This window comes from Microcaecilia unicolor, chromosome 6 (genome assembly GCF_901765095.1).
Source record: "Microcaecilia unicolor chromosome 6, aMicUni1.1, whole genome shotgun sequence".
NCBI classification, from domain to species: Eukaryota; Metazoa; Chordata; class Amphibia; order Gymnophiona; family Siphonopidae; genus Microcaecilia; species Microcaecilia unicolor.
Genome location: NC_044036.1, coordinates 260,295,452 through 260,317,799, shown reverse-complemented (window position 1 = coordinate 260,317,799; position 22,348 = coordinate 260,295,452). Strand labels below are relative to the sequence as shown.

Genomic DNA, 22,348 nt, shown 5'->3' with positions numbered 1-22,348 from the left:
CAGATGACCACCGGAGGGAATTGGGGATGACCTCCCCTGACTCCCCCAGTGGTCACTAACCCCCTCCCACCACAAAAAAAGAACCTTACAAACTTTTTTTGACAGCATGTATGCCAACCTCAAATGTCATACCCAGCTCCATCACAGCAGTATGCAGGTCCCTGGAGCAGTTGTTAGTGGGTGCAGTGGACGTCAGGCAGGCGGACCCAGGCCCATCCCCCCACTTGTTCCACTTGTGCTGGTTAATGTTGAGCCCTCCAAACCCCCCAAAACCCACTGTACCCACATGTAGGTGCCCCCCTGCACCCCTTAGGGCTATGGTAATGGTGTAGACTTGTGGGCAGTGGGTTTGGGGGGATTTGGGGGGGATTTGGGGGGCTCAGCACACAAGGTAAGGGAGCTATGCACCTGGGAGCTATTTTAATTTTTTTTTTAATTTGTAAAAGTGCCCCCTAGGGTGCCCAGTTGGTGTCCTGGCATGTGAGGGGGACCAGTGCACTACGAATCCTGGCCCCTCCCATGACCCAATGCCTTGGATTTGTTCATTTTTGAGTGGGCGCCTTCGGTTTCCATTATTGCTGAAAACCGATAGCGCCCAACTCAAAAACGCCCAAATCCTAGGCATTTGCCCCGCACAACCCGTATTATTGAAAAAAAGATGGGTGCCCATCTTTTTTCAAAAATACGGTTTGTCCCACCCCTTCGCATTGCCGCCCATGGAGATGGCCGCCCATGGAGATGGGCACCCACTTTCGATTATGTCCCTCTATGTAATTTTAGTGTTCAAATCCCGCCTTCTGACTGCCAAGGATTACCCTTCCCGCCTCCTTATCCACTACACACCGTCTACTTTATCTTCTCCATCCCTCCATCATCAGACTTGAATCCACACATACAACAGCTCTCAGTTATGTTGGTCCCAGACTATGGAATGCTCTACCCACCCACCTTCGCTTAGAATCCTCTTACACCAAATTCAAGTCCTCTCTGAAAACTCACCTACCCTGCTCACTCTTAGCTTCACTTTGCCTTTCTCCAGCAACATATCATTGTTTTACTGTAAACTGCTTTGAAGTCTTTTTTTTTTTTTTTTTTGCATAAAGCCTTTTAAAAGAATTAAACAAATAAGTGCCCTAAAAATATCCAAGAAGGTTTGCAAACAAGAGATTAAACCTCTGGTGGTAAGGTGGGGGGGGTTTTCTGTGTTTTCCTGCTAAATGTATGGTAAGTTGAATAGCAAAATATATGTTTTTTTCGAAATCTAAATAATTGAAATCTTTTCTAGATGCAAAAAAAATGATGTTGCTTTATTATCGAAGCTTTCTGAGTTATAAGATCTGTGTGTTACTGTTAGTTAGGATAATTTTGAAATGTGACCTATCTAGCCACTTTTCTATATATGGTGAGTTTCTTATTATTATTTGTTTGACATCATCTCTCACTTTTCTATTGCCTCTCTTCCATACTTGTGGACATAGATGTTGATACTCAAGGATTGATAATTTTGATTATTTCTTTGTCTATTTTTTTTTTTTTTTTTGCTGCTGCTGTTTGATAAGTTTTGATTGTCACATGTAACAAAGTTTTCTTAATAATAATAATAACAACAACAACAGATTAAAACCCCACTCCTTGGCCATTATTCAGTGATAGCATCTACTGAGATTTGAATGCAGGCCTAAAATCATTTTCAAGTGGTGCTATGAGCGAATCACTGATCTAGCAGACTCCCTGGTTACAATTAAATCTGTCTTATGGCTGTTTCTCAAAGAATTAAAAATTAGCGAGGTGCATCTTTTTCAAGAGCCAAAACTGTGGACATATGGTTATATGTAAATGAACTCTGGTTGTTGATCAGGTGATTTGTATCTGACTGGTTTCTTTTTTATGATATTTTAGGTTGGAATTTTTTAGTCAGAGCTGGTGACAATGTGACATCCATTGTTCACTGACATTGATGACTGTAGTTTTATGTTAATTTGGAGTACCATGGGCTGCCCTACTTTACCATTGTTCTACAAGCCAGACCATAAATTCAGACAATTGTGACGCTATCTGCTATTGTTATCAATCTCTGCAGGCACGATATGAAATCAAAGAATGTCATTGTAATACAATGGAATAGCAGCAATTATTTTATAGAACAAACATGTATCAATCCAATTCTGTCACATCTTTAAGATGTCATTACCTACTGAAAATCTTTTCTTCTTCCTTATGCGTGCATTACAATGCTTGGCTCACCTTCTTTGTCCTACAAATAGGGAATTCATTTAGTGCCTGTTGAGCTGCATTTTGAAAACTCATTCTTTTGTTTTTCTTATACTTTGCCTTAATTATAGTGTACTAATGGAAACATAAAAAAATGAATTCACATATTATGACATATTCAATATCTGTGTTATAAATTAGCCCAAATGATGTATTTTATTGTAGTTTGAGAATTATGTAAATTAAGATGCATTATCTTAATTTAAAAAGAATGAGTGTGATACACTGTACTCAGAAGTCATTATAATGCCCATTGCCAGTGACACTGCTGTCATCAGATTCGACAGACCTCTGGTTCTCTTTCATTCTGAGCAAGTATATAATCTTCTAACTATGTCTTGAGATCGCTAACCCATTCTTTGGCATCTATTGCCAAGCATGGTACTATTGTTCACACTCTGCAAGCTGTACTGATCCTTATTTGCAATGATTACTGCATATTATACAGGCACAAATTACTGCAGACATGTTTGAATGTAGTATATCTCACTGCCCAAACTTTGCCAAATATTCTGCCTTTTTTATCTTTTTTTTTGTGCTTATGTGTGCTGCAGGAGAGGAAGCACTGACCATGTATATGGACAAAAGCCGACTGGACCGGAAATCTGGGAATGCCACCCAGAGTGTGGAGGCATTGCACCAGCTGGCTTCTTCCTACTTTGTTGACCGTGATGGAACCATGAGGAGACTCCATGAAATCCAGATCTCTACTGGAGCAATCAAGGTATGGGCTACAGGCCTGGGGAAAGTGAGCAGGCACTAAAAGTAAGACAAGGAGCTTTTCTGTTAAGCCTTAGCACAGATTCTCCAAAAAGGATTTCAAGTGGATAGCGAAACCTACAATGCAGCTTTCAAAGCATGCAAGATTAATCACTAAGAAAGAAGGAGCAAGTAGAAGAGAAAACTACTGGAAGTCTACAGACAAAGAAAAAACAGCTCCAACAACAAAGGTCTGTTTCTCTGAAAGGAAGCAGCTTAAGGGATAATCTTACAATTATATTGTTCAGTTAGTTAATGCACAGAAAGGAACCCTGCCCTCACTGCTGGGGATATAATTTTAAGAAAGGGAAAGAGGTGGAGGTGTGGCATTAATCTGACTGCATGCTGTCCACAGACAGAACAATGGAAATAAAATATTCTGTTGCATATAGCTGTAAACCGTGTTCCCTTTTCAGATCTTGGTGTGTCACAGATGCTGAGACTGGCGGTTAGTGAGGATGGGAGATTAGTCGTCCCTTTGCTGCATTCTGATCTTACAATGCTTAGTTCAGTGTAAAGGAAACTCAGCTCCAACATAGAAGAGAGGTTAAATATTATGTACAGAAAGGGAGAGAGAGGAAATATGCTATATATGGGAATTATGAAAGTAGCCCACTCGACCTGTGCTGTTTCTTTTTAGTCCTATCACGTCTTCACATAGTGTGATGTAGAGAGGGTTCTTGGAGTTACAGATGTACAGGCCAAGTCTATAAAGTACATACTCATAGTTTTATGCCGATTACATGCATATTTCACTAGAATAATAAGAGTCGACATTCCTCCAGTGGTGATCAACTCAGAGGAGGACTGAGAGTGGTCTGGGCCCCCTGGTAATGAGGACCATCCCCCCCCCCCCAGTCTTGCTGCCACTCCCCCCGTCCTACTGTTGCTCCTTTGGTGCTGCTGCTGCCCCCGTTGTGGTCATTCTCACTTTTTGTGTTTTCTTGACTTATCTGTGCAAGTGGACTGGTTCCTTTCTGGATTGCCTAACATATAGGTGCATATTTTTGTGGTTATGATAGTATTCTATAAATAAAAGTAGACACATATGTTCTTTTATAGAATAGGTTCCTACTAGTAACCCAGTTATAGAATTGGCCCCATTGATACTTTTGTCTCTTCGTGAGGGGATTGGGATATCCTATTCTAGAGGGGACATTTTTCTGAGGTTAGAAAAAAATTGAACCTATAAAACATGAATTCATGTATTATTTATTTATGTATTTTTATTTCTCTTGATATACTGCATATTGCCTAGTGGAATTACAGTGGTTTACAATAAAAGGTTAAGGAACCCTGGAGAAACAAGGGAAGGAGCACAGAGAAGAAAATAAGAAGGGGGGGGGGGGGTGAAGGATCAGGGGAAGAAATCATTGGAAGAAAATAGGCATTATGAAGGGAAAGCTTGGTTAAAGAGCCAGGACTTGATAAACTTCTTAAAAGTGAGGTATGAGCTTTCAGTTTTGATGTAAGTTGGTAAAGAATTCCAAAGCTTAGGGCCAATATATGAAAAAGCAGAAGAGTGAGTGTTGTCCAGACATATAACAGAAGGCAGGGATACATGAAGGAGAGACAACACTCCAGAGGGGTTAATTCTATAAAATGTGTGCTGTTTATGCCAAACAAACATCAGAGTAGAGGCGACAGAAATAGCTGTAAGTCTTTCAATGATATATCTTCAAGCGACTCAACACAGCCATGCTTTGGCTGAAAGGCCTGCATCAGGAATCTGAAGTTATCAGTACAGAATTGTAAAATCTTGTGAGGCACCACCGCGCTCAGACTTAAAAGATACAAACCAATGTAAATTTCAAGCAAAAAGAGCAACAGCGTTTCCAGTGAGTCGTAATTGCGATACCACTAAACCTATGGAGTAATCTTTATCTGCCAATTATTGGGCCCTTTCACTAGACTACGGTAGGCTCTATGTGCATGCAGCGCACACCCAAATGAGACTACTGCCAGGTCAGCGTGCCCCCTGGCAGTAATTTCAGATTTGGTGCGTGCCCATAATGCCTGGTTGAATTATTATTTCCTCCCATGCATGCTATTTCCAGTGGTAATCAGCAGTTGGCGTTCGCCGACCGGTCACCACACATGCACCCTTACTGCTAGATCAATGGGTGACGTTAAGGGCTCAGGCCAGTTTTGGACGCATGCTGGTTTCAGTTTTACCACATGCTCTTTTCCCGACACATTAAAAAGAAGATCTTTTTTGCAGTCACGGTAAAAACTGAACCGGTGCATGCCTAATACATGCACCTACATTGCCACAGGCCACTTTTTACTGCAGCTTAGTGAAAGGGTCCCTATGTGCGCAAATGTTTAGAATACCAGCATATTCTTATATAAGTGTGCACATAAATGCTGAAAATCTACCTAAGTGTTATTCTGTAAATAATGTGCATATCTTACACAGCGTGTTTTTGACAGCTGGGCATACACATAGATGGAGTTTGGGTGGAACTTTCACTTATGCCTGTAAGTTGTAGAATGCTACAAGCTACTTGCGTATCTCCAACATGTAGGCATAAATATTTTCACCAGCTCTATGGCTGACAGTGTTCATGCCTAAATTATAGGCATGTATTTCACTTCTTCTAAGGCTAAAATTCTATGATGGAAAATAGGTGTCTACTGTATTTTATAGAGTAGGTGTCTTCTGATGACCTATATATAGGTGCACTGTTATAGAACTGCCTTCTCTAGGTCTAAACTATAAGTTGGCCCACAAGAAATACTTGACATACTGGACTTTATTACAGTCTTGTAGTTATGAAGTTTAAGATGTATTATTTTAATATTAAGAATGAGTGTGATGATTTATATTCAAGAAAGAGAGAAAAAATACTTTGAGGAATCAGAGATACGTAGATAGTTTCTTTGTTTTAAGGAATGAGAGTCCTCATTTTAAGAAACAGAGAGTGCTCTGATAGGGATAGAAATTGAAGGGGCTAGTTCTTAAGATGAAAGGACAACTAGATCCCTTTTTCACTGTGGCATAGCAAGGCTTTGTTTACAGTGGCCAAGGGACAACAATTTAATGGAGAGCTTTCATGACTAAAGATTTTACTGTGATATTATCTGTCAATGGCTTCTGGCTCTCAACGTATAGAGGCCAAATATGCTTTCATGTTCTTGATGTATGTTTGGCTATGGGGGTTCCAAGATAAGAGCTAAGTTCAACATACCCTTCACTATCAATTAAAATGTTCTTTTATGTATTGTGTTGACATTGTAAGTAGTATACCATGCCATACTTTGTATTGTTATTTGAATATTTTTACTGCTGTAATTGCCTATTGCTCATGTTTGATCTATTCTTACTGTACACCGCCTTGAGTGAATTCCTTCAAAAAGGTGGTAAATAAATCCTAATAAATAAATAAAATAAATAATCATATCAGAGGGTTGAGCTGTGTGTTGCCCTATTAGCAAATAGGACAAATAGTTTAATTTTCTGTATTGTTAATGGGATTTTTCATTTCATATTTTGTGTCACTTTTTTTGTTGGGGTTAAAACCACCAATAGAGTGTATTATTGCTCAATAGTGCACCTTATTGCTGAATAGTATACGTTTGTATTCAAATAGAGTGCAATATTGCTCAACACTGTGCATGATTGGGCAACATGATGCACTATTTAGAAACAATGCACACTATCCCCTAATTCTATAAAAGTCACCAAAAATTGCATGTGCTAATTTGGGCCAATAAGTGGCTTTTTAATGTGCAATTATTGGTACTAATTATTTTTAATTGGCATTTATGTACTTAAGTTTAGGTGTGGGATCAGCGCCTAAAATTTACACGCAATCTGAAAAAAGGGGTGCAGAAATAGACAAATCATGGACGTAATGGGGTGTTCCTACAATTTGCATGTATTGATATAGAATAACAGGGATACACGCCTAAATAAGGCGTGTACATTCGTACCATATTTCAGTTTTTGAGCAATAGTGTACACTGTTGACAAGACGGCAAACAACCTCTCCCCCACCCACACAAAATCCTGATTTCAAATGAATGCATATTTCTAGTGGAGAAAGATATACAACTCTATCTTTGTCATAATATTCAGTTTCAAAAAATTATGCATGGGATAAAGTCTTGGCAATTTAGGCCCCCTCCTATCTTGCCATCATGGCCATTTGATTCTTCCTTGACCCTTGTGAACAGGGAAGACTAGAAACTTACTCAAGGGTCCTTTTACTAAGCTGCAGTAAAACGTGGCTTTAGCACACCCTTATGTGGGGTTTCCCGTGTGTTAAGGTCATTTTTACCGCAGCTAGAACATGGTCAATTTTCCATTTTCCCAATTAATGGCCATGTGCTAATGTTGCCACTAGTGTATTGCCATTAAAAATTAGCATGTGAGCCTTTGCCCCCACCCATTTTACAAGCAGTAAGGGCTCATAGCTTGAAGTAATGTGGCTGTGCCAACTGGTTTGTGCTGTCATGCCCCCCTTCCACTCCCCCCCCCCCAAACACACCAATTCTAAGAAAACTCAGGATTTTTTTAGTATGTGGTTTGCACGTGAACATTGGGGTTTTACCACAAGATGCCTCAGTGCATCCTTTGGTAAACCCTTTTAATCTGCAGTAAATACAGGCTAGCGCATACCACAGCTTAGTAAAAGGCCCCCTAAATGATTTTTTATTGATTCACTGCTCTACTTTCTCTAGTCGCAGGCTGTCACTCCACCTCTTAAGTTTTATCACCTCATTTCAGCATCTAAGCAGTTTGGTTTTCATTTTTCTTAGGTCACGGAAACGCGGACAGGCCCGCTGGGCTGCAGCAGTTATGATAATCTGGACTCTGTGAGTTCTGTCCTTTTGCAAAGTACTGAAAGCAAACTTCATCTACAAGGTGAGAAAGGAGGTGAAAGAAGGAAAGGGAGGAAATGAAGAGTTGAGATGAACAGACACTGGAAAAAATAGTGGAAACATATTTATACATGTGGGGGGTCACTTTTTTATTATAGATGTTCGTGTTTCTGTAGTTTACATGAATATTGTAATCATGGCATCATTCTTATGGCTTTTAATTTTATGTCTATTCTATTTATTATCTTAACTTTTTCCTCCCTGTAGGTTTTTTTTCATGGGGTGCGTATGAGTGTGTGTGTGTGTGTGTGTGGTAGTAGTTCCTCCTTTCTTCCTTTTCTTCCCACCATTAGTGGGATTCTCACCTCAGAGGCCTTCATTCACAAGTATCTAGGTATTCACGCCTCCTCTCATTTTAATAGATCCACATTTCATTGTTCCTTACCGAATTCTGCCTCATGCAGTTTCAACGCAGCCAGCAGGTCAATTCTATCAAGGGGCATCTACATTTAGGTGCCCATAACACACCCACTTGTAGTCTGCTCTATAAAGAAAAGGACACGCCCTTTCCTTTATCGAATGCCAGCATAACAGGCCTTCTCGCTCCCTTAGATCCTCTGGAACCCATTGAGGGGCATAATTGAACGAAAACGCCTATCTCCATGGGCGTTTATCTCCAAGAACGGGTCCGTGAAGGGGCGGACCGAACCGTATTTTGGGAAAAAATAGACACCCATGTTTTATTCAACAATGTGTGAGCTGGGCGTTTTTGTTTTTCAGCGATAATGGAAAATGAAAGCGCCCAGCTCAAAAACGAATAAATCCAAGGCATCTGTTCGTGGGAGGGGCCAGGATTCGTAGTGCACTGGTCCCCCTCACATGCCAGGACACCAACCGGGCACCCTAGGGGGCACTTTTACAAAAACAAAAAAAAAGGTAAAAGAGCTCCCAGGTGCATAGCACCCTTCCCTTGTGTGTTGAGCCCCCCAAATCCCCCTCAAAACCCACTGCCCACAAGTCTACACCATTACTATAGCCCTAAGGGGTGAAGGGGGGCACCTACATGTGGGTACAGTGGGTTTGGGGGGGTTGGACGACTAATAAGCATTAAGCAGCACAATTGTAACAGGTAGGGGGGATGGGCCTGGGTCCACCTGCCTGAAGTCCACTGCACCCCCTAACAACTCCTCCAGTGACCTGCATACTGCTGTCAGGGAGCTGGGTATGACATTTGAGGGTGAAAATAAAAAGTTGAGAAACTTCATTTTTTGTGGTGGGAGGGGGTTAGTGACCACTGGGGGAGTCAGGGGAGGTCATCCCCGATTCCCTCCAGTGGTCATCTGGTCATTTAGGGCACTTTTTGGGGCCTTATTCGTGAAAAAACAGGGTCCAGGAAAAGTGTCCTAAATTCTAGCTAAAAACGCATACTTTTTTCCATTATCAGTGAAATGCGCCCATCTCTGTTCGGCAGATAACCACGCCCCAGTTCCGCCTTTGCCACACCTCTGACACGCCCCCATCAACTTTGTCCGCATCCGCGACGGATTGCAGTTGAAAACGTCCAAAAATCGGCTTTCGATTATACCGCTTTATTCGTTTTTTGTGAGATAAACGTCCATCTCCCGATTTAGGTCGGAACTTGGGCGTTTTTCTCATTCGATTATAAGCAGGATTGTCTGATGACCCCTGCATTAACTCATCTATATTTGGTAATCTCTCCTGAAACAGCTTTCTGTTGCTGTGCCCTTTCATTGTGCAATGCTTTAACCCGGATTTGCGATCCATTAGCTCCTGGGTGAATTTAAGACTCAACTAAAATATGGTTCTTTTGACAAGCATTTATCTCATAATGCATCGATTTACTGTTCTCTCCCCAGCTCACTCTAAACTCCTCTCCCTCCACCACTTTTTCTCTCTACCCTTTTGTGCTCAATCTTCTCTACATTTTGTTGTGTCTTTACCTACTTATTGTTATGTAGACCAAACCCTCCCTCCATGTTTTGTTTTCTTTGCCCTGTCTCTTCTCTCTATGCCATGGCCCTACTTGGCCTTTCTTTTGTAAACCACCTTGCTATCCCTGGATCATTTGGCGGTATAACAAATGCTGAAATAAATAAATAAACTAGGGCTGCATTTCTGAAGTAGGTTGTGAAAACTATAGCTATTCTGCATGCTGTTTTAGATTCTTGAATTTGTCATTTTTTTCATTTTGTATTTCTTATCTGTTCATTAATTTTTATTCTTTAATATTTTTAGGGCTACATTATGATTGAAATTTGTACTTGCAATTAATCACATGATTAATCATGCAATTAATGGTATATCATTTATTTGTTTTTGTTCCCACTGCAATTCCTTGTGACTCTGGGCAATGGAGGGTTATTTTTTGGATACATTTTTGATTCTTTTCATACATTCATTGTTAAAAATGTTTAGGGTCATTTTACTAAAGGGCATTAAGCCTTACTGTGTGATTAGCATTTTATGGTAGGGGTCTAAACTATTTATAGAGGGGGTTACATGGGTGGAGAGTGGGCATTCCTGCGCAATCCGGCTAGCACATTATGATTACTGCATGCTAACTGGATAATGCAGTGTTAATTCAGGAACACCTAGTGCCTCCTAAACAGGAGGCAGTAATCGCTCCAGCTTTAACCCTATTAGGTTGTGAGTGTGCTAATGGCTGCATTAGTACATGAAAACCAAACAGCGGCAGTGGCACTAACAGAGGCATGATTACAGGTCCAAGTCCAAGGTCTTTATTAACAACTTACCCGGCATGGCTGTGTTTCAGCACAGTGCCTTTGTTGGGATCCTTGTTGCAACTGAAAGTGGGTCTCAGCTCCCCTCATTTCACCTTCCTAGATCTTGCATTCAGAACCTGTGACTACTTAAATGGGAAGTTTAAAATCTGGTAGTCACTAGCTCCAATGTGTCCATATATTTATAGCGTTCAGTGGCATTCCTAGGGGGGGGCGGTGGGTGCGGTCCGCCCCGGGTGCATGCTGCCGGGGGGTGCCGCGTGCGCCTGTCCTCCGTTGTTCCATGCTTCTTCTCTGCCCTGGAACAGGTTACTTCCTGTTCCGGGGCAGAGAAGAAGTATGAAACAACGGAGGACAGGCGCGCGGCACCCCCCACCCCCCCCGGTGGTGTGCACCTGGCGGGGGGGGGTTCCTTCGCGGGGGTGTCCTTTCGCCGGGGGGGTCCGCGCTGCATCGGGGGGCGCTGCACCCGGGGGACGGGGCGCATTGGCGATCCGCCCCGGGTGCCAGCCCCCCTAGGAACGCCACTACTCCTGTTTCTTAAATAAAAGCAAATCTAGCTCAGCCTAGGGTTTCTAGCTTTAAAAAAAATGGCCACTCTCCCTAAAGTGCCCAAATTGCCTCTCCTCCCCACACTGAACTTTAATTTTTGAATCAGGGCTGGTCCAGGGTGTGACTACAGTGGTAGCAGTGGTAGAAGATAGAAGGCTATCACATCTACAGTATGGAAGCCAGGAGGGGACGACATCAAATATTGAAGAGCAGCACATGCTGACTACTCCCTAACCCATGCACCTGATAACTCAAATCTACTACTATTGTTGCTATCACAATCAGACATCAGATCAGTCTTTGACTGAAAAAAAAAGGATTGGAAGCAATCCAATTAGGTTTGGAGGCTGATGGTCAGCAGAAAACTGAGGAGTATGCAGTAGTAGTAGTTATGTAGCTCTATTTTAATTACTTTTGGTGTCACTGTTTCTTTCCTATATATTTTTTGGTGTTCTTTTCACTTTTCTTGTGTTTTTAATTATCTATTTTGTAAATCACTTTGATTTATTTGCTTGAAAAGGTGATTCATCAAGTTTGAATAAACATAATGATAAACACTTACATTGGTTGGTTTTTAGGTCCTGCCAGCTACTGGCCAGCCTTAAAGAAAAAACAGACAAGCTGGCCAAATATAATTTAATTGACAGCTCAGTCTACCTTTTGTGAGAATGGTCTTTCCATCCATTACTCATTACCCAAAATAGGAACCTTCATAAGAAGTTTTTCACCCTACCAGTAATTAGAAAGCCAACTCAAATTCACTTGCTAATGACTCAATAGCTGTATGAGAGTCAGCATAGCAAAGTAATCACCTAGGAAAAATGTCCACTAAAATAAAGAAAACAACAATCCTGTTATATCTTATGTAGCTTTGCTAGTTGCTGTTTCAACCCTATGCTGCATACTGCAGGAGTCAGCAATTTCCTCCCTTACAAAACCACAGATTCTTGGTTCAGAGTCAAACATAGCTCCTAATCCTCAGGATTAAAATTTTAGGATCAAGGTTTGATTTTAGATTTTGGCTTCATAGGCACTTTAATTTGTCTCCCCCCCCCCCCCCCCCCCCCAACTTTAGTTGTGAAAGCATAGCACAGTCTCTGACAGCAACTTTAACTATATTCCCCTCTCCATTTTCCCTATACTTTGCCCAGCATGAGCCTCCCTACCTGCCAAGCAGCACCCATATCCAATTGTTCATCATTTTACAGATGCCCTCTCTATATATTACCTCTTCTTATCCAGCAGCATTCCATCGCCTATCTCATTCCTCATCCCCAAATACACCCCAGGAGCATCCATAGCATCCATTCTCCTAGTCTCTCACACTCACACACACTCACTGTCTTTCTCTCTCTCTCTCTCTCTCTCTCTTGTGGTCTGGCTCTGACATTGCTGTGTTGCCACTTGTGTACCTGCATCAGGATGGAGGACTTTACCAGGAGATTCAGGCTGCTTGACAGCATGTGATGACCCTTCTAGGACATCGTATTAATCTGGGCAGGAGCACCATTTCTGTTCACCTCACCATTTTCCCCAGCAATCCTCTACTTGCTGTCCAGCATGCAAAAAGCAAAACTTATTGGTATGGCAGCATTGTGAAAATGTGGAGCTATCTTATGTTATCAGTGCTGAAGGCTGGCCCTCTTAGGATCAATACACAACCTACCAGTGATATTCCACCAAAAACTCAGGAACCTTAAGTTTCTTGAAGGCTTTCAGCCAGTGTGATTCTCTTTCACAACAGATACTTTTTAAGTCTAGAATAAATTGACTTTCTGTTAAACGTATCTTGTGTGCATGTGTTGGCAGAGTGCAATATATATTTCTTTGTGTGTATATGGCATGATATTGAGCTGTTAGTGTTTAAATGCTGGCCACCATGGCTAGAACACATCCAGATATTCAGCATAGCTATCTGGACTGCTGTCCAGAATTTATTAGTAGCTATCCACATACAGGTGATGAACCAGATAATTTGGCTGCTATCTAGATAATTTGACATTCTGCCCTAGTTCAGCCTATGGGCTGCTCCGGCATTATCCAGTAAGGTAGATAGTCCAAAAATGTTCATTTTCTTTCATTTCCTGTGTAGTTTGGAGCATTGTTTGTTGTGGTTTGGTTTGTTAGTTTTCATTTTTGTTTTGAGATCAAAGTAATTAAGAATGAGCCCTCTTTGCAAATAGTGTACACTATGATCTGCAAATGAAAAAACACAAAATGTGTATCCTCAGGGCTTTTTTTGAAGGGGTACTTGGGGGTACTGAGTACTTGCACCTTTTCCATTGGCTGCTAAAATTGACCCACCAATTGACCCACCAATTCTGCCTTGTCATAGGTTCTGTGACTGGTTGCAGGGGGCCTGGCTATTGTGGGGAGGGTCCCTCAGTGATTACCCCTACCCCTGAAGGGTGGCCTAGCATTTGAGTACTGGCGCCGTTTTCACTAGAAAAAGTGCACTGTGTATCCTGCTCATTTTGTTTGTTAACAACATGCAATGTCATTTCCTAGTGTTGCCAATGGTAGCCCATTCCCACCATCCAGATAGCCACGCACATTTTTGAACCTCCATTACCCTAGCTGCAAAGGACTCAAATATAAATCAATCTATGCATCCAGTTTCTCCTACATAAGTGCACAACTATGGAACGCATTGCCTACTGTCATAAAAACAATGCACGACATAACAATCTTCCGGAAACTACTGAAGACCAGCCTGTTCAAAATGGCATACCACAATGATTCATCCTAAATACCAAACAACGAAATATCAACAAAACTAAACAAAGTCAAAACTCCCTACATTGGACAACCCCAATTATTCGGACACGTGTAACGCATTATGCACCACCTCCTTTTTGTCCACACCGTAATTGAACTTTCTATATTTGACTGTCTAAATACCCTTTACTTTACTCTATCATTTATGAACTTTAATGCAATACCACCTTGTAATTTATACTATCTTCTACGAATAACAATGCTATACCACCTTATATTCCTCAGATCCGGAAATGATGACCGCCATTACAGCATAATGTACATCGCTCTACCATCCATGAACATTAATGCAATATCACTTTGTAATCTACCTATAATGCACATGCTTTAACATTCTGTACTTTTCAGATCCAGAAGTGGCAACTGCCACTCCGGCATTATGTAAGCCACATTGAGCCTGCAAATAGGTGGGAAAATGTGGGATACAAATGCAACAAATAATAATAAATAAATAGGATTGAGGCAGTCTTTAAGATCATCTAGCGACACTTACCAAGTTATCAGGCGTGCCCCTACTCTTCATGCTTTTCCTCACACTATGGGGAGGCAGATATAAGGGACTATTACCAAATTGCCCACCCACTATGCAACTAAACTAATGTTTGCTCCTTCTTTTACACACCATGAACAAATATGATATTGGGTGGGTGTGGGGGCTAGCAAGGGATTTGCAGGTTAACACTTGCACACATTCTTTTGAAAATTCTATCATATGTATGAGCCTCATTCATTCAATTTATAGCTGCCCACTCAAAGACTCATAGCACCTTAGAACAGAAGATTAATCACATGTAAACTTTTATGGAAAAATTATGCTCACCAAATAGCAGGTGCAAATATGTGTGAATTTTGTTGTATGTGTAAACCGCCTCGATTTGCTTGTGAAGCAGGCAGTATATTACATTTAATAAATGATAAATGATGCATATTTTTCTCAAGGCAATTTTCAAAACCAAAGTACTTCTGCTGTGAAAAGCTGGAAAAGTCTTGTTTAATTGTTGAAATAGACCAAGATGGGTAGTTCCTTCTGTTTGTAGCTGAGAGATGGGATTCCTTCAAAGTTCATAAGAACTACTACTACTACTATTTAGCATTTCTATAGCGCTACAAGGCATATGCAGCGCTGCACAAACATAGAAGAAAGACAGTCCCTGCTGAAAGAGCTTACAATCTGGGTGAAATTGAAAGACTTTCAAGCCCAGCATCCTGTTTCCCACAGTGGCAAATTCAGGTTGCAAGTACCTGGCAGATTCCCAAAAAGTAGAAAGATTCCATGCCTTCTACTCCAGGGATAAGCAGTGACTTTCCCCAAGTCTTTTCTTAAAAACAGTTTCAAGACTTTTCCTTCAGGAATTTGCCCAAAGCCTTTTTAAAATCCAACTATGCTTGCTGCTTTTACCACATCCTCTGGTAACAAATTCCAGAGGAAAGAAAAAGTAGCTAATAGAGGGGTGTGTGTGTGTGTGTGTGTGTGGGGGGGGGGGGGGGGGGGGGGGGACAATATTACAAGTCTTTTCCAGTTACTCACTTTTAGGCCAGGAATTCAAATAACTGAACCCAAGTCCCTTACAGCCCCTGACTACCTAACACAATAGGGCTTGGCCAGTTCTAGAGTCCGCTTCCCAGGTTGTCATCCAGGGATGTTGTTTAAGAACCAGCTTTTTAAGATGTGATTTGGGGGAGCATTCAGATGACATTCTCTTTCCATTCATCCTTCAGGGAGTCTAGGAGTTTCATCTGCTTTTCTCAAGATACAGAACTATCTATTGCTCTAATTTACAGGTAATTCTCCTTGAAAATAGATAGCACATAATAGGGTGAAACATTGCTATCAGTGGAAGGGAAGGTGATTAATAAAGTTAAATAAATAAATAAATCACCGCTGAAAAAACAGAAATCCCCCCTCCCACCACCCATGAGAGAAATGTAACAGCATCTGCACCTTCAGCAGAAATAATAAAAATAAAACATAAAACAGAGCGTGTTTTTTAAATATATTTGATGTTTTTGTCATCATTATTGTTATTGTTAATTGCTTTGCACACTCTGTTAAAACAAAAAAAAAAGGAACATATACATTTTATATTGAATAAAATTAAAATGGTTAGCTGTAGGTTTCCCCTGTGAGGGGCATGTAGGTTCCTAGCTCATAATTTACTTTAACAAGGCAGCACCCTAAATCAAATAGTCCAGACAACAGCAATTTGAAAATAAAACATTAATTAAGCTAAATAAATATTTGCAGTGCAGAAACAAAGCAGGAGGAAAAATGCTGCACGTATCAAAACAGAAGTGGGGACCTTAGGTAGAACCTCACCTGTTTCCATGTTTGTTTTTCTTGAGTGGGAGGGCCTCCCAGCTCCCAATGGACAGTGAAATGACAACTGCAAGTCACATGAATAGAAGAAAAATATTATTTATTCCCTGGGTGAGAATATACTTAGGGCCCTGTTTACTAAGGAGTGCTAGTGTTTTTAGTGTGCGCTAATGCTAGAGACACCCATAGGAATATATGGGTGTTTCTAGTGTTAGCGTGCGCTAAAACCTCTAGTGCACCTACAGTGCAGCTTAGTAAACAGGGCCCTTTATTGGAAAGGGAAAAGCAAAAAGAAAATCAACAGTCACAATTCATACAACAGAAAAGACTAATGGGTATGTATAGTAAATAGGCTTACCACTTGCTATGCAGGATTTCTTGTGCGCTAAGCCCATCTCTAATATGCCTACGAAATACTGCAGTTTCAAGTATTTCACTTTCAGGTTGTGCGTTCATGTTCACATTAGCGCACAGAACCTGAAAAAATTTGATGGGATAACACTTACCACCTCCTATTTGGAAGATGCAAAGAGATCCCGCATTATGGATGTGCTAGCCAATTAGCATGTGATAATTAGAATGTGCTAGCTTAATAGCATGTCCGTGCCTATTCAGAAATAAATATTAAAAAATAGATATTACGTGCTTACCCCTTAATTTCTGCATTGAAATTGAAGTTATTCTACAACAGTGCGTGCAACTTGATTGGTTAGCTAGCTTTCAGCACTGTCAATTGGATGTTAACAAGCAATTATCATCACTAATTGACATTAATTACAATTTACACGCACAACTTGCTAAGCATATTTTGTAACATGGTGCTCACAAATTCCAAATCACACAGTTGAAAAGGGGCGTGGTTATGGGCATGGAATGGGTGTTTCTAAAATTGTTGTGCATTATTATAGAATATACCCGCTCTGTGCCTAATATTGATTTTGGGATTTATGCCAAGTAAAACATAGCCTAAATGGATGCAACCACATTTGGTCACATGGAGAGGCGCTCGATGTATTCTATATAATGTGCAGAAATTTAAGCCTATTCTATAAAATTTAGGCGTATTTTGGAAAATACACCTAGATGTATTTTTTTACTGTGGTGATTTTTCAGGTGCCCTATAAAGAATCTAACTCTTTACAAACAAGTTACCGCAAAACACTTTAATGTGCTTTGCAGTAAGTGGTTCACATGTATTAAGTATGCATTAGGGCATAACTTCATTTAATAGACATACCCATAAGACCTCTTGGGGTGTGCAGAGTATATTTGGCTACTTTTTATTTTAAACAAAAATGTTACGGTTTCTATGCATTTTTTTGTATTTTACCAAACAATTGTGTTTTTTACACACATTGAGGGAGATTCAATATATGGTGCCTAAGAAATTGCCACTAAAATCAGTGTTGACTAAGCATAATTGGTGCCTAGATTTAGGTGCCAATTATAGAATACGCATAGTTGATATTTCAGCATCTAAATCTACATGCATCCATTTACACCAACGAAAACATTGCGTAAATCCCAGCGCATAGATTAAGGTGCACTGGGCCATTTTCTGTAACTAGGCTTGTAAATTATGGAATGCCCACGAAATGCACATTTGCACGCCCATAACCATGCCCCTTTTTGCCTGCACGCATTAGAAGTTTGGCGCACATTGTTAAAGAACACGCTTAACGAGTTGTGCACCTAAATTCTAATTAGTGCCAATTAGTGCTCATTATTGCTTGTTAAGTGCTGTTATCAGCGCTCATTAGTTTGTTAAATTTGTTAAATTATGCACATTGTTATAGAATTCACGCTGATTTCAGCATGGATATTTAGGTGCACTATATAGAATCTGGGGAATTGTCCCCAAAATTCTATAAATGGTGCTTAAAATTGTGTGCACAAATATAGATGCACACCCAATTCGTACATGCAGTTTAATTGATTAATATGTGAATTGGGTGCTAATAATCAACTATTGGCACTAATTGGCATTAATTGAAATTTACACGTGCATTTTTAGTCGTGTGGATCCACGTGTAACTTTTACGTGTAGCTCCAAAAAGGGGGGTGTGGCCATGGGAGGGTCATGAGTGGATATGGGGCATTCCTAGAATTTATGTGCTCTGTTATAGAATAAGGGGGATCCGTGCCTAATTTAGACACAAGGATTTACACCAGGTCTTGCTTGGTGTAAATCCTCTCATCTAAAGTTAGGCACTATAGGCTAGATTCTATATATGGCACCAAAAAAAATTGGCACTGAAAAAAGTGGTATTCTATTCTTGTATAGAATTATGGGGTAAGTGTATTCTATAAACGGTGCCTAAATTTCAGTGTCGTCTATAGAATAGCGTTTGCATGTCATTGTTTATGGAATTGGTCCTGTATGTATTGCAGTGGCATAGGAAGGGGGGCGGGGGGGTGGTCCGCCCCGGGTGCACGCCACTGGGGGATGTCGGCTCCACGCTGGTGCACTGCCCTCTCTGCCCCGGAACAGGTTACTTCCTGTTCCGGGACAGAGAGAGCAGTGAACCAGCGCGGAGCCGACACCCCCAAGCAACATGCAGTTGGGGCGGATCGGCCCTCCCGCCCGTCCCTCGCCGCAGGTATGCGCTCCGGGGGGGGGGGGGGGAGAGGTATGCGCTCCGGGGGGGGGGTGCGCTCCAGCAGGAGGAGGGTGCGCCGTGCTGCACCCGGGGGGGGGGGGGGTTGCGCAGCGGCGACCCGCCCCGGGTGTCAGCTCCCCTCGCTACAGCTCTGATGTATTGTTACCACATACTCACATAAGTACCCAGTTTCAGATGTCAAAAGCACTCTTCTTCCTATCAAACAACTTTCAGCCAACAGAACTCACTTTAGGCTGGTTTCAAATACATTAGGCTCTGTTTCTCTCTGCCTGCAGCTCTCTGATATAGTGCTTGCTCTGTTTGTGAAAGGATTCTCTCTCACCCCCTCCTGCTGTTGCAGAAGTAGTTAATGAGCTACTCTGCTCACCTGCATGGAGAAAGGGCCTAATACTACAAGTCCCAGGAGTCTTGGCTTCCTTTTCAAGCTGTCTAGTCAGCCAGCTGCTTTCTGCTCCTCTCCTATGGTGTTTTCCATGACCAGGACTGTGAGGCTTCTAGGTAATGAGGGTTTCTGCTTGTTCCCTCATATTTTGCTTGGATATAGAGGGGACCTGCTGGGTTTCCCTGAATGCTAATCCCTTCTTTGCTCCCTCTCCTGAGATCCTAAAGTGCCTGTCTCAGCATTCAAAATCTTTTTTGCAAGCACATATTAATTATTAGTTATAATTTGTAGGCATATGCACATAGAAGCAATTTGCACACACTTAAAAAAAATTTTAGATACCCATATGAGACAAATGTGTGCTCATGAATGCATATCTCTACAGTGCCCTGGAGATGGATATCCCCTTGATAAGGTTCTTGCAGAGCTATAAAGTTCATGGACATTCTCAGCAAAGCAAAAGCATGCCATACATATGTCTGCCTCTTGTCCAAGCCAGACCTGACCCCAGATAATCCAGATCCTTGCCTTACTCCATTGTGGGGACTCAACACTATAATCGTGCCTCGTTAGAGGGCTGGCAAAGAGAGGAAAATGCAAATAATGGTAGTTTTTGCACTCTGGGATTAGATCACAAACTTCCCACTCATGCAATCCAAATTCAGTACAGTCCAAATTATAAATACTGAGAGGAAAGGACACAAGTCTTAAGTATTAGAGAAATAGAAAAGCTGTTTTATTAAAGATATTGGCAGCAAATAACAAATGTAATCAGAGACACTGCGCTTATGCAGAAATACCACAAATGATGGTAAAGTACTGAGTTTTAAGTACCTCAAGTGGGTTAAGTTTCATTATTGAACATGAGTGTAGCACCGCATTGGTGCACCTAACATCTAGATACCCACACTTATACCAGCTAGTTTTTTTCATTACTGTCCCCCTCCCCCCCCCCCCCACCCCCCCCCCCGGCAGGTGATCAACCTCAGTCTCAGCTGCAGCAGTTGCTGTAGGCAAGGAAGTTTGATAACAGGAGATGGCATGAGCCTTTCTGATCCATTGTGTAGGCTGAAGCCAGTATGCGGAGCTTGTTGCCCTATCAATTACATTTTTGGGGGTGTACTAAGATGGCAGTGGCTGCATTGGGGAGAATGAAAACCTCCTTGGGTGGACCGGCTTCAGTTTTGTGATGTCATGCTATCTCCTGTTCATCAAACCTCTTTGGTTGTAGATAAATTGCATCACCCATATGGCTTTTAACTGGTGGATAGTGTAAAAGAAGTGGGAGAGCGACCAAGGATATCAGAAACTGGAGGATGTTCGATAATAAACAATTTTATTAATAATTTGAAGACTCGACACAAAGTCGTGTTTCGGCCGTCAGGCCTGCATCAGGAGTCTGCTTTGCACAGTGCTGCGTAGCAATAGTGATGACAAACCTTTTTAAAATCTTACAGCTGACTCTAGGGCAAAGTATTGCAGAATAACGTTGAAGATAATCCTTCAGATGTAACGTGGTAGTCTTTAAAAGACTGTGTTTAGAAAAAAGATGCCGTCAGATGCGCTGCACAAGCTGTTCGTAATGCAGCGCATCTGACGGCATCTTTTTTCTAAACACAGTCTTTCTAAAGACTACCACGTTACGTCTGAAGGATTATCTTCAACGTTATTCTGCAATACTTTGCCCTAGAGTCAGCTGTAAGATTTTAAAAAGGTTTGTCATCACTATTGCTACGCAGCACTGTGCAAAGCAGACTCCTGATGCAGGCCTGACGGCCGAAACACGACGTTGTGTCGAGTCTTCAAATTATTAATAAAATTGTTTATTATCGAACATCCTCCAGTTTCTGGTATCCTTGGTCGCTCTCCCACTTCTTTTACACTATTGTTTTTACCATGGGGCGTTTGAGTTCTCCGCTTTTTTGGCGGATTTCCTCTCACTTTTAACTGGTGGATGGCAGTCACAGCACCATCTAGTGACACCATCTAAAAGCACAATTATCTAAACATCTAGTTCCATGATATTAGCAATAACTTTGTAACCCCTGGAGGGATATGGAAGTTCTACACACAAAATCAAAAAGCAATTATTCAGGTACTTTGAGAGCTGAAGATTTCAATGAAAAGGCTACAAGGTCATGTGACATGCATAGGTGCAGTGTGAACATTTATTCTAATTTCTGCAGAACAGCACAATTAGAATAAATAAATCAAATAATAAGAATTTTTGAAAATAGAAAAAACGGAAGAACATCCTCCTTTATTGAATAAAGGTACCGATCTTCTCTGAAATTCCCTTTTTAATACTGTCTTTCCAATCTGGCAAATAGCTTTCAGAATAATTACCTCCCATTCCCGGTGCTGCATGCTGAGACCTCATTAGGAATTAGTAACAGGGTTGCAGGTAAGGAATCGTGAGTTACACTTCCCTGATCTGATAAGCAGCCAAGCGCATGCCACTGACAAGCGGTCACATCCCTTCCTTGCTGCCTACAAGACCAACTCGATAAAAGAGCAGCATCTCCCTGACAGAAACAGATTTGCAGGGGTAGGCTAGCTTCTTCATACAGAATCCGGGTTATAGGGACCAAACTGAAAGCTAGTCATTGTTTTGGAAGATTGTGTTTGAAAGTGTCAGATAGGGATATGCATTTGTTAGCACACATTAGGTTCATTTAAGTACCTTAATTAGTGTGTGCAAAATTGATTTGTCATTAATTAATCCATGAAGTAATTCACATATAATCAATTTGGATGTTTTAAAAAGTTCAAATATGCATTAAAATTGCTTTTATTAAAGCAAGTTTGTTAAACCAATTTTTTTAAAACACCTGAAATTTGGGAGAAATGTGTAAACATCTGAAAACAGGTCTAAAATTGGCTGTGGACATCCTTAGCGTAAGAGCTAGCTATAGATGCCATGAAGTCTTGTGGTAGGGAAGAGATAAATAAAGCATTTCAAATGTCATCATTTTCTCATTTTGCTAGATGTGTGACTTAATTCTCTGCCCAGTGCACTTCCTGAGCATCTTATTTTATTATAAATAGTGGCCAATAATCATGAGTTGGCCCACTCAGC

The 22,348-nt window shown here is 41.1% G+C and overlaps 1 protein-coding gene across 1 annotated transcript in view; it reads left to right on the top strand.

Annotated features, from left to right (window-relative positions):
• The window catches only part of BRINP1 (BMP/retinoic acid inducible neural specific 1), a 254,241-nt gene that overhangs the window by 156,473 nt on the left and 75,420 nt on the right, over positions 1–22,348 (top strand). Inside the window, exons 4-5 of the mRNA XM_030207789.1 lie at positions 2,826–2,995; positions 7,795–7,900. Of these exons, the coding sequence (XP_030063649.1) occupies positions 2,826–2,995; positions 7,795–7,900 (276 nt within the window). The remainder of the gene's footprint in view (positions 1–2,825; positions 2,996–7,794; positions 7,901–22,348) is intronic.